This window comes from Serinus canaria, chromosome 3, assembly GCF_022539315.1.
Source record: "Serinus canaria isolate serCan28SL12 chromosome 3, serCan2020, whole genome shotgun sequence".
NCBI lineage: Eukaryota > Metazoa > Chordata > Aves > Passeriformes > Fringillidae > Serinus > Serinus canaria.
This window is the reverse complement of record NC_066316.1, coordinates 83,090,319-83,112,088: the sequence shown is the minus strand read 5'-3', so window position 1 is coordinate 83,112,088 and position 21,770 is coordinate 83,090,319. Positions and strand designations below refer to the sequence as shown.

Below are 21,770 nucleotides of genomic sequence, written 5' to 3'. Positions count from 1 at the left end.
AGAGCAATGTTAACAAAGTCATAGAAAAAAAGAATACATTTGAAGGTCAGCTTTTATTTCTTCCAGATAAAGTTGATTCACATTTTACATTTGGATGTCAGGTTCTGTCACACCAGTCTCCCAGTGATAATGGGGCATGTTTTCTACTCTTTGAAATTTATGTGGGAAGGAGTTATTCCTTCATTTGATGCTTGGTCTGAACTTGTGTTAATATATGTGTCATACAATTAAATAAAAACTAATAAACAAAATTCAGTAAAATTAAAATAGTTTACTAAAATTACTCTCTAAATATTCTTTTCTCTTAATTTGCTCATAATTGAGGTAAATCTGGGCATTATTCAAGCCAGTAGGTTATTTTGCCTTCAAAAAGTAGGCTAAAAATATGGACTTCCCACGGCTTCTATAAGTAGAAGCAAAAGATGTATTTATCTGCAGCACAGCAATTCTCAAATGCTGTGTACTTCTCACCTGCACAATTTTAATGATAGGAATTATTATCATTTATCAATTATTATCACTTTTTTTTCCTAATACACATTTCTTCAATATGAGAAAAACGGATATGAATTTCAATTTCAGGAGTGTCCAGTTCATGCTGCATTTTGGTTTTGAAAACCTTTTATATCAAGAGTCTTCCTCTTTGATACAGGCTGAAAGATGCATTTCTTTCTACATGATTCATCATACAAATAAATGCTCATTGGCAGAAAACCATCTACTCTGTTGCAGCTTATTAGGTAATGATTGTTTCCCATCCAAAGCCCAATGAAAAGACTGATTTCTAAAGTAATTCTGAAGACTCAAAAAGGATAAGTTACTTCAGGAACTTCATATTACTAAGGTAAAATACACCCTCTCTGGTAACCTGTTGCTGGTGATTGTCTTCTGCAAAAGATCTTCATATCCACCCAGGTAATCTGGAGAAGTTGTTCTGGTTAATGTCGAAGTAACTCCAGTGACTTTTTTTTTTTTCTTTTGAAAGTAGGAGTGTATTTTGGATATTCTGCAGTGGATCTTAATTTTAAATAAAATTGTCAGTTTTCCCTTCATGAAGTCATTGATGCCTTTGTGTTTGGAAACATAGAAATTACATGTGGGAAATGAACGATTGCAAATTCTTCTCTATGTTCTTAGTATACCTTGAAGATATTTTGCAGGTGACATCCACATTTGGATAGGCAAGGTAAATATTACTTAAAACATTTCTTTTAAGGGTTATGGCTAAGCAGTGTGACTGAAGTATAGATGTTTCTCTTAGTGGTCTTCATTTTATTTTGTTTTGGGGTTTTTGAGTTTTGTAGAACAGACTACTGAAGAGTAGTCATTTATTTGTTTCAAATGTGTAAAGTCAACATGATTAGATATCTATTGTGAACAATGTTCTTAATAATTCTCATGAAATATGGGGAATCCATTGTTCAATTCATAGCTTATTTTTCTTGAAAGGAAATGATGTCTTGCCTTATCTTCTAGGCTGAGCAAGTTGTATTGGGGAATAAAAAAGTGAGTCAGCTGAGACTTTTGGAGACAACCCACAAAAAATCCCAGACATTGCTGAAAGGAATGATCCAGGTTTCCCAAGTGCCAGTCTGTGTCATTTGGCCACGTGACACAGGAGTGGAGAAAAGCAGTTTTGACATGATAGGAACAGAATTTTTCCAGTTCTTTTGGATGTTTCATTTTAAGTCGCTCTAGAAGAAACTTCAGCAGCTTAAGACAACCTTTCCTGTTAAAAAAAAAAAAATACATATATATATTAAGTACCTTCTCCATAGTTCTAAATATGTAGATCAGATACTTAAAAAAATTATGCATTAATCCTCTTGTTGTTTTCTTGATTCAGTACAAGATGTAATTTGCAAACCAACTTTTGGTTTACTTGTTAAGGAGGTTCTGTACCTCATGTGGGTTTTGTTCTTCCTTGTTGAAGAAATCTGGAAAAGTTCTCATGGAAGTGAAAAATCACTTATTCATCTTGATCTCATTCAGCAGTTTTCTCACCATCATTTTAGGAATTGCCTTGATATGAAGGGCATTTTTGCTCAGAAAGTGGAGTCAGTCACTTTTTTAAAGCTTTTTTTTTTTTTAAACAGGACTGAATTTGGGAAAGATAATTGAACAAGTCACATCCTTTTGCATTCTAAGGCAAGTCTGGAGTCTAAACCAGCAATGTGATTGTTTCCACCTTTCATTAGGTAAATGCAAGCCAGACATTCAGCAAGCACTTGCAGTGTTGTATTGCTGTAGAACAATTATTCCTTAAAGACTCTTGCTTCCTATTATGAGTAATTACTGTTAGATCAAATTCGTAAGTGGTAAACTGAAACAGTGTTAGTGCTAGCCCAGCTCACACAGGCTTAAAGTGAAATAATCCTGAGAAATACCAACCTACAGCACTTTGGTCCATCGGATTCACAGCATGTCTTAGAGTTACCATGGTTGTTTATCATCTCCTTTTCAATATGTGAGAAGGAGAGTCGCCAGGTGTTCCCTGAAGTCAAGCACAAGACTGTTAAATGGTTACACAGCACTAAGCATCAGCTTACGTAGCTAGAAAAAAAACCCAGTTTTGTAATTGACTTAAATACCCACAGTTTTTTGCACCAACTTAAAAAAAAAAAACAACATAATTCAGTGAGTGAAGTTAGTTTCTCCTTAACTCCCCAGCTGCTTCACAAAGACAATTAGAATGTAATTAATATAGGACATAATTGTTTGGATGCTTTAAATTCCTAAAGATATTTGGATTTACTTTAAAATTAGGCCTAGTTCTGAATGTCCCTGGATTTGCTGAACATGATTTAGAGAATTGCATTATTCATGGAAATCAATCTACAGCCTTTTAATTTCTGTTCTCTTACTGTGTTTTCTGGGTTTTCTTTGTGCAAGTAATAGGTTTGTGAGTTTGTCTCATGTAAGATGACTGTTCTAAAGCATTTCTTTTTGTCCTTCTGCTCATGCTTCTGAAAATAATGGCAAATATAGCTCAATGCCCTGTTTCTAATACTGACAATCACTTTTGTCTTCGTTTCATGAATTACACTGTTTCCCTTGCCTGTTTGGCTCAGTTACTCTTTGCATTTAATTTGCACAGGAAGAAATTGCAAAATAAATCAGTACTTCTGTACTGGGCTTTGATAACATGGGCATGCTAATTAAAATGGTACCAGAGTGCTTGAAGTCTTATTGCTGAGATGATCAGTTACCATAATGCACTGACAAGTCAGAATGTTTCTGCAAACTAAAGGAGGCTCAGTGTGGCAGTGGTCTGGAGGAAAAAATGTTGTAGCCATACCAGAGTTCAGTGATAAATAATGTATCTTGATAGAAATCAGTTTTCTTCCTGCAGAAGTGTCTGATTTGTGGATGCAGTCTCATGTACAGGGAAGTTCCCTGCATTTTTAGCAACTTTCTTCCAATTTCCTTACAAGAGAGTGCAAGCTGCTGTTAAGCACAGTGCACCAGGGAAGGCTCATATCCAGGTGTCTGGCTGGAGTGAATTTAATGTAATGCTCTTAGTAATGGTTAGTGTACAGCCTGATATTTACATTTCAGTTACATGACAAGCAGTACCACAAATCTGATGCTTTAAAGAGGGATTTCAGTTGTCTGAGCTGGATATATCCAGGATGAGGTGTCTGGAAGACAGAATACTGAACATGATCTGGATACCCTTTCTATAGCACTTGTAAGTGATCATGTTGTAGAGAAGATACTTCATAACTTATTATTTGTCCATATTTGAAGTACCTCTTAGAACTTTTTCTCTTTTGTTTTGCTTGGCTACTAAATAAATTGATCTAAATCTGAAATCCCTCCTCTTTTTAGTTCCCAGCCACTGTTCAATTTTGAGGCCATCCTGTGTGCTGGGGGGCCAGCTCTTCTGAGCCTCCAAAGTCAAGATGATGTCCACCGATATTTCTGATGGAGGATTTTTGATCTGAAGAGTTATTGCAGGGCTTCCAGCCTTTTTTCTTGCCACTGTGACTTCCACATCTAGTAACAAAGAAAGTGATATTTCATGATAGATAGATTAGTTGATTAAAACTTTTTTGTGAAGAATGTTACAGTTTTTACTAAAGAAAAATTACATAAGCATTCAAAAGAAATACCTGGGTACAGTCAGTGGTTCTTTATCCTACAGGATGTTGAAACATTGAGGTCTATTGAAGAGTTCTATGAAACAGGGAACACTACTGTGTTTGCTTGATTTACTGTCTAAGAATTAAAAATATAATAATGTTTTTCATAACTACTTCCCTGTTGAAAACACACAGTGAAGAGATCTGGCCACAAAGTTTCTGAAGGTTTTGGGAAAAAATAACCCTAACTGGGGTTATTTTAATATAATTATATTGTGTGTGTGTGTGTATATATATATATATATATATATATATATATATAAAATGTATTTTAAATAATTATAAAAGTAACTGGGATGCAGTTTCTGTACTGATCAATAAAAAATATTAGGTACTGTATAAAAGAAAACACAGGTGCTGTATAAAAGAAAGCTCTTCAGCAAATGGCTCTTTGTATACTCCAGATAGATATAAGATGTATAGGTCATGTAGGAAATAGCAAGCATGCAACAGAACCCTTAGTGTTTATTATTTTCATACAGAAAATATGCATAGTGGAGTTCATAATGTAACAAGTTACCTATGTGTATTTGTGATTCTTAACACAAGAGCCAGCTTGAGATACTGGGGAGAGGAGGGGTTACAGCTCTGTTGGCACAAGGAGACAGAGGACTGGCAGGAAAATCTTCTTAACACTGGGGCAACATATATGCACAATGTAACTGGGTTTTTACCTCTTCCTGATGAAGCTTATTCTCTCAGTACTAACCTTTAATGTTTTTAACTTCCTGTTTAATAATCTCTCTTAGTGCTTGAAGCATTTTAAAGGCTGATAATGTTCCATCTTCCTCTAGGAACTTCAACCAACTCTTTTCTTTTGGAATCCTTTTGAATGATACATAATAATAGGCTCCAGTATCATCAGACTCATTCAGCTGAATCCTTGGAACAGGCATTACAAGCATGATGTCAAACTCATTTGGTTCAGATATCTGCAAATATAAGAATACAGCAGTCAATGTGCAACTTAGGCTTTATTCTCCTGAGATTTTTATACCAGTTGTGGTTTCATCTGCCTTGGTGTCTGATGTGAAATATGAGCTTATTTCTGTGGTATTGCGAGATTACTGTGCATTGGGGTGGAAAATAGCAATTTGCAGCTCACTTCCCAGCTCTCCAACTTAGTAATTTTATAAGATAGTTTTAAGATTCTTGAGCTGCTCTGAATAATTAATGCATAAATATGCTCAGACATCCTCTTGCACTTAGGATGTGAGGAAAAAAAATGAACTTCGAAGTCTGAAGCTAGTTTTAGGTAGAAAAAAAAAGTGTCCCCATTTGACTTAGTTTCAGTCTACTGGAACAAGGAAGAAAGGTACTGGTTAATCACAGAAGGTGAAGGTGTCGGAATGGACCTTAGAGCTACAGCTAGTCCTGACTCACCCTGCCTTGGGCAGGGATACTTTCCACTCGACCAGGTTGCTCAAGGACTTATCCAACCTGGCCTTCAACACTGCCGGGTTCAGAGCATCCAAAGTCATCTCCTCAGACACTCTATACCACTGTCCCACTACCCTCGCAGTAAAAAAATTATTTCTAATATCTAATCTAAATTTTTCTTCTTTCAATTTGTATCTGTAACTCCTGCTTTTTGAAAAAGCTATGAACTAAAACCTATCCCAGGGTTTCTCGTGCAGTGCTATACCTGACGGATCGTGTTGTTACACCGGGCTCACCTGCATGCTGTGCGAGGGCAGGGCTTGCTGCAGCCTGAACGCGTCCCGTTCAGGTAGCGTCTCTGACTCAATGCACGTAACACCATTCAGCAGGCTACCGATCATTTTGTAATGCATTGTGGTTATTTCACAGAGCCATCCTTAGAGATGCAGTTATATCCACAGAGCCATGACTCGGCGGGAAAAGTGGCTCTGCGCGGCCGGCCCGTGTTCCCGCCCGCCACCTGCTGCCGCCGCCCGGCGGGAGAGCGCTGCCCCCGCGCCGGTACCCACCTTGACACGCTCGTAGTAGCTGCCGGCGCTCTGCCGCTCGATGGAGCTGAAGCAGCTGTCCTTGCCGCGGATGGCCTGGACCAGGTGCGAGATGACCGTGTTTACCAGTGTCGAAGCCTCGGACACGTCTTGGCGGGGCAGGCTGAGCCGCGACAGCACCTCCCGGAGCCGCAAAGCGTCCGCCGCCGGCGGGGGGCGACGGGCGGCGGCAGCAGCGACCGCCCCGTCGGGCACCGCTGCGACGCTCCGCGGGGCCGCGGGGGCTCTGGTAGCCGGCGCCCTGCTCCGCGGGGCCGGGAGCGCCTCTGCGCCGCCCGCCGCCCTGCCCGCTGGCAGCTCCGGGGCAGCGGGGGCTCGCCGCGCGGAGCGGCCGCCCCGGGCAGGGGCTGCGTCCGTCCGCGGGGGCCGGAGGGTCGCGATGGCGCTCGAGCCTTCACCCGCGACGCGGCCCCGCGAGGGGCTTCGGGCTGCGCCCTTCGCGCCGCGGCCCCGCGGAGCTGCGGGACGCGTCCCCCGCCTGGCCCGCGCCCCTCTGCCACCTGCGGTGTCCATGGCCGCTGCTCCCTCTCCGCACCAGCAACACGGCGAGCGCGGCTCCGCGAGCACCGCGATTCCCGCCTCTGGCTTCGGGTGAGTTCCTCTTCCAGGAAGCGCGACTCCCCTAAGAAACGAAACCCGGCGAGCGGGGCGGAGGCGAGATGCTGCCCGGCGCGCCAACTTCAGCCCGGGCACAGGATAGCTCAGGCAGCAACAACCAAGCTACGGCCTCCCTCCAATCCGAGGGGAATGTTTTCCCGCTTCTGGGCGACCCCGCCCGCCCGCGGGGCGAGGACACGTGAGCCCCGGCGCCTCCCGCCTTTTCCAGCCGCACGGGACGCCAGGACGGGCGGCCGCGGGGAGGTGCTCGGCCGCTCTGCCTCTTCCCCCGGCTCCGCCTTTCGTTCCCGGGCGGGGGAGCCGCGGCGGTGCTCCCGCCCCTGCTCCCGCTGCCGGGAGGGCCGGCCCAGCCGCCATGTTCCTGCGGAGCGGCTGCCGCCGCCTGCCGCTGCCCCCGGCGCCTCGCCCCTGGCACCGCCGGGCTGGCAGCGAGGTCGGGGCGGCGGCAGCGCCGCGCTACGAGGTGGTGGTGATCGGCGGGGGCCATGCGGGCACGGAGGCTGCGGCGGCGGCCGCTCGCGGCGGGGCCTGCACGCTGCTGCTCACGCACAGGATCAGTACCATCGGTACCGCCGCGGGTGCCCGGGGTGGGCGGGGGAAGCTACAGCGGGTGCCTCGGTCTCCACGGCGTGGGAAGCGGCGTTGCGCCGGGGTGGTCGCGGGGGCCTTTGCGCGGTGCTGAGGGTGTCCCTGTGTCATTGCCCAGGGGAAATGTCCTGCAACCCGTCCTTCGGCGGCATCGGGAAGGGGCACCTCATGCGGGAGGTGGACGCCCTGGACGGGCTGTGCGGCCGCGTGTGCGACCGCTCCGGCGTTCACTACAAGGTGCTGAACCGCTGCAAGGGCCCGGCCGTGTGGGGCCTCCGCGCGCAGATCGACCGCGGCCTCTACAAGGAGAACATGCAGGTGAGGGGGCCGCGCCGGGCGCGCTCCTGCTGTTGGCAGTCGGGATGCACGACTGAGGATTACGAAGGAAGGGGCCGTGTTTTGTTTTTCATTATTTACCGATCAAACCTAGAAAGTACCCTTTGTGTTTGGTACTTTGATGTGCTGTAAGTTGTTGGAGCTCAGCACGGTTTGAAAAATTCTCTAGCGTTTTAGATACAGGTCAGGCTTCATGACCAGTTAGTTTACTTGAGCTTAAACTTTATGTGAGTGAAAACTTCTACCTGATAAATCTGGATAGTATTGTAACTGAGTGTCTGCCAAATGACCCGTTAAGAATGGAAGTGGGTGATAGATGTTTCAGAAATCAGCAGGGTTTGGGATTGCCCGTATGTCTCATAACTTCCTAGATTTTTGCAGTAACTCCTTTCATGACAGAAAGAAATCCTTAATACACCACTGTTGACAGTTCGTGAAGCGTCTGTGGAGGATCTTCTCTTGACAGAGCCAGAACCAGGTCGTCCTGGGAAATGCCAAGTCACAGGAGTTGTTCTGGGTATGTGCCTAGTAACTCACTAAGTGCCTTCAGTTACTCCACACTAAGAGCAAGCCTTTGGGGTAAATATTTCTGATTCACTAATGACAAAAATTAATTTATCCTATTCTAATTCATTAGTGAGAAAGATTAATTAGCCAACAGAGCTGGTTTAGGTAAAGCATGAAGTAAACCAGGTTAATATGTGTAATACAAAGTAATACAATGTCAAAAATACCTGGGGATTGGTGGTGTACTGGGACATTAACTAAGTTAATTTTCCTCAGTGTAGTGATACTGAATTCCATGCTGTGTTTTGAGGTTTTATTTGGTAAATGTTGTATGCTGCCCTCAGTGTTAAAGGACCGCGGGGACCTCTTAATAACAGGCTTGTACTTCATTACCCCTTGCTGTTATAATAAACAAGCTTTCTGAAGTAAAGGCTTGGATATGGCTTTTTCTCAGGAGTGGTTTTATTTTTTAGGAATAACTTGCTTAGGAATAGTAAATATACAGAAATAACTACATGCTGCTTATTGTAGTTATTACTATTGATGCTTTTATTATGGAGAAGCTAGTATTATTTTATAATAGAAGACAGATAAACCCCCAGTGAACACTGGTAGTCTACTTTTAGACAGAAGCACCAGAATTCCAGGGCTTTGTTGCTACTGAAGTCTGAACATCTCTAAAACCCTGCTGTTCCAGGGGATGGGAGCACAGTACGTGCTGGGAGCGTTATCCTGACCACCGGTACATTTCTGAGGGGTATGATCCACATCGGCCTGGAGATGCACCCGGCGGGGCGGCTGGGGGACCAGCCAGCCATCGGGCTGGCTCACACTCTGGAGAATCTGGGCTTTGCTGTGGGCAGGCTGAAGACTGGGACACCGCCCCGACTTGCCAAGGATACCATTGACTTCAGTGGTCTGGAGGAACGTGCAGCTGACAACCCTCCAGTGCCGTTCAGCTTCCTCAGCGAGGCCGTGTGGATCAAGGTGGGATAGCAAATCCCACCCATCAGATGCACATAGAGCTGGGTGGGAGGTGGTTCTGGGAATGTCATGCTCATCATTAGCCAAGGAGTTAGTGGCTGGGAAAGGCAGCTGGGATGTATTCTTGCTGGAGGTGTTACGTTTTTGAGGACTTTCAATGTGAGGTAGAAGTTACTTGTGTTCTTTTGAAAGCAAATACCTTTTTACTCTCACTTCTTAACTTGAGAACTGAACTTTCTGTTCAGTGGAGTCAGAGTTTTGTGAAATGTGATACTGCTGCTAGTATTCTTCATGTGCTGGTTTTACATTTCCAGTATTATTCCTGTATTGTGGAATATTACAGTGTCTCGCTTCTTGTCTTAGCTCTGGAATAAGGTTAAGATGTTGAAATTAGAGATCATTTGTAGTATTGACTAGCAAAGAGAAAGGATGGATTTATCCACAGAGCTGAGAGGTGGAGGTAAACAGTAACTTAAAAGCAGAAGAGGTTCAATTTTCTGAAGAAAATCTTGGAACATTGGCTGTTTTTATAGAATGTAATTAAACAGCACAGAGTTAAGTATCAGGAGTTGATTTGCCCCAGAGGATATAGAAATTGCAATAACCTTTTACAATCAGGATGGGGCAAAAGTAGTATTGCTTGAAAGTCTTGGTATATGTAGGAGAGGTTTTCAAACAAAGAGTTTTAAATCTATCAGCGAAAAAGCTCTTAGCGAAACATGCCTAATAACAATTTTGAGTCAAAACTGAGAGCATATCAGGAATATATTCTCCATAAACATGTTGAAAGAAACAATTGTCAGACATTTATATATGCTATAACATGCAGGATTTTTTATAGACACTCCCAGAAGTCTGCCCAATTTATTGCATCATGGTACAGGTGTTCTGTTTCTTTCATTACTATCAGAGCATCTCATTTGTCTTTGTTTAATGGATAACACAGGTTATATCCAGCTAAACAGTACTTTATTAAATTTGTTGTCCTGGTTAGACAATTACCACACCTGCAATGTATTAGCTTTTTCAAGATAGCTTTCCTGCTCTATGGCATGTAATACTTCTCAAGTTATATGATAATTATTAACCAATTCTTTATTGAATTTTGATCTTCATCTGTTGATTAAGTTCTCTAAGGATTATGAGTCCATGGAGTTCCTTTCTGCAAGTGCAGCGAGATGATTTCTCAGGGTTTTGTGCTCAGCCAACACTGAATCAAAACCACATAAAATCTCAAGACTTTTGTTCTGACTAATATATAATTCAGTGACAGTTTTAAAGAGCTATGGTGCTACATTGTCACAATTTTGAATGTGAGTCTATTGATTCTTTTTCAGAAAAATCAGTGAAATACTTTACTTCACATGGTGAGGTTTTTCCCAAACTTTGAATTTTTCATATTAATTGCAGAGTTTTGAGATTTTTTTCCTCTTCGGCAGGATTTTTTTTTCATTCACCAAACCCATTAATTGGCTGTTAGCTGCAGGGTCAGCACTTACTCTTCTAACTCCAGAGGGTTTTTTTGCCTATGATCAGTTTGAATGATGTGATGTAACATACTGATTTAATGGGAATATCCATCCTGTAATTAGGAATATGGCATATAGGATAGAACTTAAATTCCAGACTCCCAGATTCCACCCTGTTCCTGGTCTGGTCTTGGGCATGTTGCTCAGGCTCTCAGATCGCTTGTGTTCGGTCTGTACAGTGGGAATGACAGCCCTGCTGACCCCTCCCAGAAGTGAGAGCCAGCCATCATGGGAAAGGAGTTGGAGATACCAGAGTTATTAAGTAAGGATACGGTGTCATGACCAGGTTAATTTAGGCTGAGCTTTGGCTTGTTCTAGCCGGAAGATCAGCTATCCTGTTACCTGACTCGCACGAACCTGAAGGCCCAGCAAATTATCCGCGATAACCTCCACCTGAACAGCCACGTCAGGGAGACAACCAGGGGCCCACGGTGAGTGTGTGGCATCATGCAAGGCTTTCAAGGGGACAAGCTGGAAGTCAGTTTGGAGCTGTGGGTCTCTCCTGCTTCGCTTCTGGAAAGTAATTTTTTTCCATGTCAGGCGCTGCTCATGGCTGTTTACTGTTACAGGTACTGTCCCTCTCTTGAGTCAAAGGTTCTTCGCTTCCCAGACCGAGAACATCAGGTGTGGCTGGAGCCTGAAGGCTTGGATTCCAATGTCATTTACCCCCAGGGCATGTCCATGACACTGCCACCTGAGCTCCAGGAGCAGGTGATCAAATCTGTCCCAGGCTTGGAAAAAGCCAAGATGTTACAGCCAGGTGAGTGGGCTGAATAATTTTGAATCTCTTGGTCATATTTATTTACTAGTTAAGGAAAAGTAGGTTTTGTTTAGAGCATAGCGAAGCAAAACTGATTCCTGGATGTGGTGATTTTTAGTTTGCTTGTTCAGAAATCATAAATAGAAATGATAAGCCATTCTGCTCCACTGATTGCCTTGACAGTCCCTCCTGTAACATCTGTCTTGTTGTGTGTCACAGGCTATGGGGTGCAGTATGACTTTTTAGACCCCCGACAACTGACCACTTCTCTCGAGTCGCGTCTTGTTCAGCGCCTCTTCTTTGCAGGCCAGATAAATGGCACAACAGGCTATGAAGAAGCTGCGGCTCAGGTGGGCGAATCTGACTCTTGTATATTCAGCACTCAGAAAGGGATATTACCTTGGCCTTTGTAATAGTCTTGCTAGGCCCATTTTGTGCTCATGAGATGTTCTTTTGTTGTCGCTCACCCTGATTCCAGAGTTGCCTGAGGTATTTTTACTTGTATCTGCAGTTGCTATCACTAGAGTTGCAGTAACAATAGTAATTGTTACTTTCAATTAAGTCCTGTCAAGTGTTTCAGCATGGAGATTGTGCAGTAGGTATAATTGAAAACACATCTCCAGACACATGAGTGGGGCCAAGAAGTCCTTCAGAGACTCATAATGTCACAAGAAGGAAAGAGCCTGGATTACTGGCAAAGGCTGTTGCATTTTCCTGGGCGCGGTGTGACGTGTGAGCTTTTGGGGCAGATGTGCTGATGTTTTTGCTAAGAGGAGAGCAATGGATGTTTGGTTTGTTTTGCCTGTGCAGGGTGTGATTGCTGGGATCAACGCGTGCCTGCGGGTTCAGGGCAAGCCCCCGTTCACCGTCAGTCGCACCGAGGGCTATGTGGGAGTGCTGATCGATGACCTCACGGCGCTGGGCACCAGCGAGCCCTACCGCATGTTCACCAGCCGCGTGGAGTTCCGCATGGCCCTGCGGCCCGACAACGCTGATGCCAGGCTCACTCACAGAGGTGTTCTGCTGTGGCAGCTCTTGCACTGACCAGCCCTGCCTGGCTGTGGACCTTTGTCTGATGGACTATCTGTCTCTGCAGGGTTTGAAGAAGCCGGGTGTGTGTCACAGCAGCGATATGAACAAGCAGTTAAGATGAGAGCTGCATTAGAGGATGGGATCGCAACACTAAAATCGCTTCAGTTCAGCATATCCAAATGGTCCCAGTTACTGCCAGGAGCTCCCATAAGTAGCAATCGCAGGTCACCTGTCAGGTAGGTGTTACACACAGAGCTTTCTCGTTTGACCTATGCTTCCTTTAGCGCATATGGTTAGTAGTTTCACAGCATTTGTCCATCCTTCCTGAAGCTGTCACTACTCTAAGATTCCAACTTCACCACCTTCAGAGGACACACATCTGATGTTTGCCTATAGAATAAGTATGACATTGGTGTTTTTACTATTCCATGTGACATGTCCTCTCAAAGCAAGGGAGTGCTCCACTGGCCCAGACAGTGCTTGCTGTCCTAACACAACCACCAGCTGGGGATGGTTTTGCAGTGGGTTGCAGCTTCACTAAAAGCTTGGTAAAAGCAGCAGTTGATTTCAGGCTAGTGTCAGGTGGTAGCTTTTCTTGTACACAAAAGCCCTTACTTCCCTTACTCACACTCTTGTCTTTTCTGTTGTTTTAAATCAGTGACTAAGACCTCCTGGATGACAGAGTCTGTGTGAAAGGTTTCCCTTGCCCTTGCCTTGTCCCTTCTGTCTTGCTGTAAATTTATATGAGGAGTCTCTCTTCAAGAGTTTAGCAGCTCTTCTGCGTACTGAGAGGAGATAGTAGGGAATTGAGCTTGGCTCTGCAGTTTTTCTAGCTTAACCTAAGAACTTCGTATGTTTGACAGCCGTAAATCTGCCTTACAAGTGTGACTCCTTTTTACCATAAATGTTTACTCTTGTTCTTCACAGTGCCTTTGATGTCCTTCAGTATCAAGGTGTCAGCATGGAGATTCTGGCAAAGGCTATCCCAGAGCCCCTGGGCAAGCTTGCTCAATGGAGAGAGCTGGCAGAGAGATTGAAAATAGAAGGTAGGGTACAAGGATTAGGCTCTCTTGTGGTGACCTGTATACGTTTGTTCAGTAAGCAGACAGCAGCTGTCCTAGTGTGTTTCATGTTGCTGCTTAGAGAAATAAAACACTCTGATAAGAGTGTGAACTTTTTATCGTAAGCCACAGCCCTTTTTATGCACCAGTGTTTCAGTCTGTGAGTAAGATCACTCTTTGGGTTTTTTTCCTCCTTACTGTCCCATCAAATAGGCCATCCTTTGTTGTGATGAGAAGATGAAAACAACCCACGTATCTAAATTCCTATAACAAATCAAAGAGTATGACTTCTTCCAAAGCAGTGATGTGAACTAGGCTCTATAATCTACGAGGCTGGAAATTTCCTTAGGAACTTTTGACAACCTCAGTGGAATTTCTCATTGTGCCTCTTGCAAGTGATTTGTTTCACATGAATTTCTATCTGTATCCACCTTTCTTGTTCCCCTGATCACCACAGCTGCTTACGAGTGGTGTGTAGTCAGTCAGCAGCAGGAAATGGAAGAGGTGCGTCGTGATGAGGCGCTCCAGCTGCCAGACGACCTGGATTTCTTTGCCATTGATGCCTCACTCTCAGCAGAGGTGCGGGAGAAGCTGGACGCAAACCGCCCCCAGACGGTGAGAAGTTCAGCCACAGCAGGGCTGAGCAGCAGTGAAATCCCTTCTGTCTTCTCAAGGGGCAGGGGGTTGAAAGAATCAGGGAAAGGAACACCCACAGGTTTGGTCTCATTTCTCACTAGCTCCATGCAGTGTGTAGGTTTGGTGGTGGTTAACTTGTTCTTGTCTCCATGTGCAGATTGGTGCAGTCAGCCGTATCCCTGGAATCACACCAGCTGCTATTGTTAACCTGCTGAGGTTTGTGAAAACCAATCACCGGAAGACAGAGAAACTAAAAACTGTGCCTCCGTCTGGGGAGTGCTTCCCAGGGAAAATGTACTCAGGCAAAGCAACTTCACAAAGACAGATTTCAGCAGAGTTTGCTGAAGAGGAGACAAAGTTTGTTAAAACCCCTTTGTAGAGAATGGCGCTGATCCTGCCAGACTTTGTGGCAAGATCCCCTCCTGAGCCTCTTCCCAGATAACACCCATGCCGGCTGGATCCAAAGCAGTTGTAGTTGGGTTCTGTGGCAGTGTCATTGCATAGAACAAAGATGATGAATGCACAAAGTAAATGCTCAGAAACCTAAATACAGCCTGTGATTTTGCTGATATAAACAGAGAGACAGGAGAACTGCTTTTGAAATTCCACTCATTTGGAAGACTTTGGATAGTCAAAATCTGTATCTTGTAAAGAACAGTGTTTAGTTCTTCTGAAATGAGTAAGAAATGTTACCATGCAAAGCCCATGGCAGCACAAGAGGATTGGAGCCGAAAAGTGTGTTCCATTGAGTTCAGGACTTGTGTTCATAGCTGTGCAGTGACTACACGCAGGCTGGTGTCTCAGTGTGGTATCAGCCAGCAGGAAACGGTTGGCTATGGAAACGTGTGCCACACAAATATTTAAATTTATGTAGGAGACTGAATGTAAGCACCACATCCTGCAGATGTTTTTCTATTTTAAAATAAATAAAGCTTATCTTGAAACTTGCTGAAGAACTAAGCTATCACTTTGCTTTCAGAAGGACCTCTCCAGTTCACTGGATCACAGTTTCCACACATGAGGTAGGCTGAGATTCACTATAGAGCTGGTGGACGCAGCTGGACAAGGCTGGGTGTCGAGGAGGGTGGGAGACATGTGGGAATCTGCCCCATGGATCTCAGCCTGGGCACTGTGAAGCTCTGTCTGATATGCTGTGGGCTGAGAAGTGGGATTCTCATCAGCAGTGGTCCTGTAACTGACAGGAACAGAACCTGGATTGAGTGAGATCCAAGTCAAGTGGATCAACTGGGCAGTCGATTACACACCATCAAGACAGATGGAATTCAAGCTGTTGCTGTGCTTCTACCAAATCCTTGCTTGACTCAGGTGGCAGTTTCTGGTGCTGGTCTCATTTCTGAATGTCCTCTGGCTTCAGAACGCATTTTGATAAATCAGAGAATCTTACAGGTTGGAAAATACCCTTAAGGTCATTGAGTCCAACCATGATTGAAATATATATTTCTGTCATTTTGAAAATATTATTCTGGAAATTTCTCTGGCATATTTGCTCTGGGTGCGGGTTGCTCTCCTGTCCAGAGAAGGGAGTCAGAATAAATCCCTTTTGTTGACAGAGACCTTGTCATGCAGCAGGAGGATGAGCAGAATTTGCAGTTTTTTTGGGGCATTATCCAACCTGCCTAAGGGCACTTTCCTGTCACTGTCCACTGGCTTGCGTGGAAGAGCTTTAGACACGTGATCTGTAGGTCAGTTCATGTCAGAATGGTTCAGAAAGGTGAACATCTATCTCCTTTACATCTGTGGCCTGTTTTTTTTCTATCCTTGTTGGCTCTAAGATTTGCTTCAACCTTGCAAGCCTGAAGTTCAGCATAAGAAAGGCAGCTATGCTTTCTGCAGTGTAACTCGGGCTCCAGGTATGGTGCCTGTGGAATTCCAGCTGTGTGAATCCAAAGAAACCCTAAATCTTCACTTTTAATCTGATTATGCAGTTTCAAAACTGCATTTTCTAGTTCTTGTCAGCAGTCATTTGACAGGACTATTTAGCTTTCAATAATGTGTGTCTTAAAAGGCAAGTACTTTGCTACAAAAGCAAACACTTTCCTCAGCTTTGCTAAATTTTTCTGTGCTCTGGTCTCACACATGCAGCGTAAATGAAAGGATGATTCCACCGAGCTGGGCTGCACTAGTGTCAAAGGAAGAGCAGAAGGAGGGGAGTTTTCTTCCTTCAACAATTTCATAATGCCCAGCTGTGGTCTGAGGAGGGGGAAGGAGTTAAGTTCAGGGGGAATTGAAGTCATAAGCGCTTTGCTTCCCAGCAGATCCTCTGTAACAACTGCTCTTTCTGTTTCAGTGTGAAGTGGGTCTTTGGCCACTGGTGAGTTCCCTTGTTAAGACAGGGTGACCTCTGTTCATGTATGTAGGTTAATGATGTCCATATTTGCTGAAATGGAAAACCTGGCTTGTGCACAAGTTTGAGGACTGGCTGTCCCTCTGGTATTGGTTTCATGTGTACAGAGCTTGCCACAATATTTTGTGCTTGTTGAACAGTTCTTGTGTGAGAAGACTTTTAATATGAAAAGAAATTACTGAAGATAGTTATATTCATTTTGGTAAGAAAACCAAGCATAGAAAGACTAAATTATCTGCTTAAATAACATGGGCAGATAGGAGGGACATCTTGTGCCATCTGGTTTCTAATCACTGGAGATTTGTTACTAGGCCCAAGATTTGGTTTTTATGTAAGACAAAGTGAGCTTAGACCTTCCCAGGTCCTGTGGCCTTGCTAAGACCAAGAGGATGGGAAGGGCAGAACTGGAGGAGTCTGCTCTTAACGTGGGTGTCTGCTTGCTTTTCCTTGTCTGTGCAGTAATGAGTGGCACTTTGTTGTCCTGTAATCCTTGCTGTCACCAGGCTAGCAGGGAGAGAGGATGTCTGGTGAAGTTGACCTAACTTGTTGCACATACCAACTGTCCTTGTGTTCCCTGCTTCAGTGTGTATGTCTCTTTCCCTCCTGCAGAACACAGGCCTGGTGATCAGTACTACCACTCTATCTTATCCCAGATTTTTAAGACAACTTATTTTCTTTCCCTACTCTTGTTTTCATTTCATATGGTACTTGAACTGAGCAGTTTCCTCATCTTGTCTTTATTTCTGCCTGGGACATGAAAGCAAGAGAAAAGTGGAAAGACATTCTATGCTAGGAGACACTAAAAGCTGCAACCTTTAACTAACAGTCCTTGCATGCAGTGGTTTTAGATGCTCAGGGGTTACCAGTTTTGATGACCATACTTACCAGGTTGTGTTCCTCATGCAGTGACAGGTATCTCAGGATGTCATTTAGTGGATGCAGGGAGGAATCTACTGTCCCTTGGAGATGCTGTTTCCACCAAGGAGGTGCTCTTGGTTCTTCCCGTCAAACCATGGCCAGTGCTGCTCAGAGTCCTTCCAGGGTATTGTTTCCATCCTTTGCCTTGATTTCATGGCATTACTGGGAAATAAAAGGTGTCTTTCCCCTCCTTTGATTAAAATTAGTTGTGTCCAGGTTTGGAGATGGGAGACTTTTGCTCGCCAATTGCTATTACATAAAGGGCAGAGAAAAAGGGTTGATTCTTGACCTGTTACTTTACTGTCAGTGATGCTTTGGGGAAACAAATTGTGCTTTTGTCTCCTTTCTAAACTGCTGTGCAGGTTTTACCCTTCAAGTGTACCTCTGAGGGAGGAGAGTGATGTGGATGCCCACCTGAGGATCTCTGACTCCATGCTCACCCTTGTGTGGTGGCCATGCCTGGTGCCTGGGCCTTGACCTCTGTGCCAAGGAATGCACTATTGGCAAACCTTCTATCCCAAAAGCTGGAGGCTGCACCTTCTTCACCTCTTTGCAGACCTAAGACTGGATATTTTTACCTCCTGTGATGTCTCCTTGGGGTGCTCAGCTCTGAGCAGGCACATCCACAGCCTCAGCTTCCCTCTCAGTGCCCCTGCAGAGTGCGTCCCTCCTGCTGCTGCAGGAGTGCTGGGAAGAGCCACTCCTTGGGCTGCAAAGGAGCACAGCTCAGCAGGAGCCCGAGCTGCCATAGAGACACAGGTGGAGTGAGTGAAGGGCAAAGGTGTTTCTGTCTGGCAGCAGCTGCAGCTCCCAGCACAAGCCCCAGGAGAGACATTTTCAGGCACCACTGGGGACTGATAAGCACAAGCTGCTCTTGTTCCAAGTGACTTAGTGCTGGATGTGGTTAACTGAAGAGCAGGCACAGAGCCAGGTGGGAAATGAGCTCGCTCTGCCTTACTGGGCAGCAAGAGGAGAGGGGAGGTAACAACAGCCTCGTGACCAGTTTCTTCCCTCCCAGTCTACTGTGGTTTAACTTGAAAATTGCCGTGCATGACCAGGTGGTGGCCTGTGCCACCCATGTACAGGATTTTTAGAGTCACAAGTGGAAGGGCGGCTGTGCCTGGTAGTGCTGAGCTGGCACTTCAGAGAAGTTTTGTCCTTGTCCCGCTGCATCTCGGGAGACTTTGGCCAGGTGGCAGGTGACAGGGCCGGCTTGATGACATTGCCCCTGAGCTGGCTAGTGAACAGTGGTGGCTCGATGACATCCATCGCCCCAGAGCTGGCTGGTGGACAGTGGTGGATGTCAGGCAGGAGCTGGAAGCGGCTGTTTGGGAGCAGAGTGGTCACGTCACAGGCAGTGACCTCAGCTCTCCCTGGCTGTGCCACGTGTGCAGCAGCCTGGGGAATGCGTGCCCAGCAATGAGTTGCAGGAATTTCCCTCACAAGGAAGTGACTGCAGTAGAGCAGAGCCCCCCGTTCAGGGTGGTTTTCCTTCTCCCACTCCCGGGCCACATATATACACCCCCTCCTTCTCCAAAGAGTTAGGGTACTGTAATCCATAAGAGTGCTTTAGCAGCAGGCTAGGTGATATTAGTTACTGTTACTAGTAATGTCAGTCAAACAAACTTATAATTACATTTAAATTCATCTATTCCTTCCTTTTCTTCTGCTGGAAAAGGCTATTAAAGGACTTGTTAAACACAGATACAAGTCAACACCAACAATTTTACATCTCTTTATCCAAAATACTCATGTCCTATCAGCAGAACCACAGCCTAGCTTATAAACTAAATATGTATTAAATATTAATGAAATATTTAATAAGAAGAACTATATATAACAAATAATATAAAATACATAGTATGTATAAATAATAACTTATTATCCATAACTAAACATTAATTTGTTTGGGGGCATTACACTTTTTTACTAGGGAATTAGCTTAGAATCCACCTTCAAAATAGGAATTGCAGATTTTAAGGAGTCTGGCAATGGAAATTATAAAAAAAATTAATTAGGTACCTTATTAAATTTTGAAGATGTATGCATATGTTATGTGTAATATATAGGTGTGCATGTGTGTGTATATATATACATATATGAAAGGAAAAAAAGGGCATTTTTCTTTAGATGTGCCTACATGGCTGCAGATAAGAGGAACCTGAACCTTCCTTTTAAATTTCAGCCCTACCTTCAATAAACCCCCTCCAGGAGGGGACATTTGTGTTGCCTTTACATCTCTGTGCAGGTTTGGAGTCAACAGCTTTGCCAGCTGTGCTGATCTGTGCAGAATAGGCACCTGAACTGGGGAAACGCTGTGGCTCTTCCCTTTGTATTAAATAATCCAGATCTTACTGGGCTGAAAGGGAAAATGTGGCTGTGACTGCTGCTGGCAGGGCAGGCAGTGCCCTGAGTTAGGGGTGAGCTGGCTCTGCTCATTTCCAGTGACAATGTAATGCAAAAAAATTAGCATATTAGCCCACGGACTAGTGTTTGTGCTGAGCCTGAGCTAGCAGATGCCCTTGCAGGAGGATACCCAGGGCTCTGGATTGCTTTGCTGAGAAGAGCCAGGAGAAAGACTTAGCAAGTACCTCAGCTCACACAGGGCAAACCTATTGCTACTGCATCCTTAAAATCACGCACTTGGCCCATGGGGATGATTCACCAATGAAAGCTTAGGTACCTTCCAACTTGTTTTGCTTTTTTAAAAGAAGAAATAAGCAAAACCTGCACAAATTGCAGCTCCTTGGCTGACAGCTGGTGTGCTGTCTCACCCCACTCTTGCCCCACCATCCCCCCACCCAGAGGCCAGAAATCCTTCATCAGGGTATCCCACTCTGATTTCCACCTTCCCTCAGTACCTCATTCAGCATCTTCCAAGTAAAATATGGGTTCAACTGCCACCTTACCAGTACAGAGAAGCTGACAGATTTGAATTATGTTCTGTAAATATTTGAAACATTAAAGAATTACTGATAGGTACTGATAGGTAGCCAGGGAAAGTAACCTGATTTTTAAAAAAACAGGCAACAATGTAATTGTATTATAATGCAGAAATAATCTGAAGGGACTAAAGAGGATGAGAAAAGGCTAAAAATCCACAGCTTCTGTACCTTGGAGGCCAATACAATTTTGATATCTAGAAGATTTTTCTTCAGCACTTTTGTACCCCAGGTGCCCTTTCTCCTGAGGTGGTTTCAGGCCTCTCCTTGGTAAGCAGGAGCAGCATTGCAAGAGAAAGATAATTTTGCCCAGTATTATCTTCCATGGTCACAGTTTATTCCTCTGTTTAATTTAGGGTTTGGCTATTATTTAAGATTTGCATTTTCAGAAAACTAAATTCCTAGACAGGAAGTACTGTTTGGTGCTATCAGATGACATTAAAAATTTGAGTTATTGAAACTAATAAATTCAAAGGTGTTAATACTGTCAGGAATTTAGAACTTGCAGTGAAATGTGTGAGAGAGTTCTTGCAGAAAAGGAACTCTGGGTGAAACAAATGCTTTGAGCAGGACTCAGAGATGCTCAGGGTCCCCGAGTGTGCTGTTGGTGAGGCAGTTTATCAGCCCTCCCACTGCATCCTCCACTCCCCAGCCTCCCTCTGGGCATTACATACACATAGAACTAATAGAAATTAAAACCAGGTGGGTTGTTTTCATCAGACTGAACTTACATGGCTCTTAAACAGATAATCATTTAGCATCAATGAGGAAGAGAATATCCCTGCACAGTACAAAGTTTAATTTGTCTCTACATGGTTTATCTTGACCAAATCTAAAATTTAAAATATGCACTTACAGAAAATAGTTTTTCAAAATTTGTCAATACCTTTCAAAATATACTGAGACAGCTTAATTCAGAATGTAAATTAGTCTTTCATTTGCAATTTCAGTAAAGTTATTCCAGTTATTAGCCTTGTACAAACTAAGATTATATCTGAGATATAATTAAAATGCCTCTGGACAGTAGTCTGAGCAGAGTCCATTTTATTCCAGCCTGAACTACCGACCATGGCAACCAACACTGAGCAAGAAGTTGCTTCATGATATCAGCTATGACTGCACTGCTCCATCTCCCTCCAAATACCAACCAGCCTTTGTCCTCTCTGTCCCCCGGAACCTCGCCACACACATTTCTGGAATATTTCTGTGTAATAAAGTCCTCAGGGCTACCAAAACATTCACCAACAACTAGAAAGGAAGCATTCACAAATGCATTACTCCAGAGAGTTTTCTGCCTTCAGAGCTGGCTCTGACACCACAGCAGCATGCTGTCACACTTCTGCATCAACACAACCAGCATT

The 21,770-nt window shown here is 44.3% G+C and overlaps 2 protein-coding genes across 3 annotated transcripts; one reads left to right on the top strand and one right to left on the bottom strand.

Annotated features, from left to right (window-relative positions):
• Window positions 1-34: 34 nt before the first annotated feature.
• Window positions 35-6,646, bottom strand: CGAS (cyclic GMP-AMP synthase). Its single transcript, XM_018919204.3, has 5 exons — window positions 6,095-6,646; window positions 4,855-5,077; window positions 3,754-3,999; window positions 2,392-2,494; window positions 35-1,729 (listed from the first exon to the last, which is right to left on the bottom strand). The coding sequence occupies exons 1-5, from the start codon at window positions 6,644-6,646 to the stop codon at window positions 1,387-1,389; spliced, it is 1,467 nt and encodes a 488-aa protein (XP_018774749.3). The 3' UTR covers window positions 35-1,386.
• A 100-nt stretch (window positions 6,647-6,746) lies between these two features.
• On the top strand, window positions 6,747-15,132 carry MTO1 (mitochondrial tRNA translation optimization 1). 2 transcript variants are annotated; one of them, XM_030235846.2, is made up of 12 exons: window positions 6,747-7,317; window positions 7,458-7,657; window positions 8,106-8,192; window positions 8,880-9,169; window positions 11,014-11,126; window positions 11,265-11,455; window positions 11,675-11,805; window positions 12,266-12,470; window positions 12,552-12,723; window positions 13,415-13,533; window positions 14,006-14,163; window positions 14,342-15,132. In XM_030235846.2, exons 1-12 carry the CDS (start codon window positions 6,881-6,883, stop codon window positions 14,561-14,563), a joined length of 2,325 nt encoding a protein of 774 aa, XP_030091706.2. In that variant the 5' UTR covers window positions 6,747-6,880; the 3' UTR covers window positions 14,564-15,132. The 2 variants fall into 2 exon arrangements, with proteins under 2 accessions (XP_030091706.2, XP_009092505.4); XM_009094257.4 differs by having other exon boundaries at window positions 7,074-7,317; window positions 8,075-8,192.
• Window positions 15,133-21,770: the final 6,638 nt, after the last annotated feature.

Bases quoted from the DNA above. Each gene is read 5' to 3' on its own strand.
- MTO1 (XM_030235846.2), top strand. From the start codon at position 6,881: ATGTTTTCCCGCTTCTGGGCGACCCCGCCCGCCCGCGGGGCGAGGACA. The intron at 8,193-8,879 runs GTATGTGCCTAG...CTGCTGTTCCAG, and splicing joins AGTCACAGGAGTTGTTCTGG to GGGATGGGAGCACAGTACGT. The intron at 11,806-12,265 runs GTGGGCGAATCT...TTGCCTGTGCAG, and splicing joins ATGAAGAAGCTGCGGCTCAG to GGTGTGATTGCTGGGATCAA.
- CGAS (XM_018919204.3), bottom strand. From the start codon at position 6,646: ATGGACACCGCAGGTGGCAGAGGGGCGCGGGCCAGGCGGGGGACGCGT. The intron at 4,000-4,854 runs GTTAGTACTGAG...CTTTGTTACTAG, and splicing joins GGAAGTTAAAAACATTAAAG to ATGTGGAAGTCACAGTGGCA. The intron at 1,730-2,391 runs GTTGGTATTTCT...TTTTTTTAACAG, and splicing joins GATGGACCAAAGTGCTGTAG to GAAAGGTTGTCTTAAGCTGC.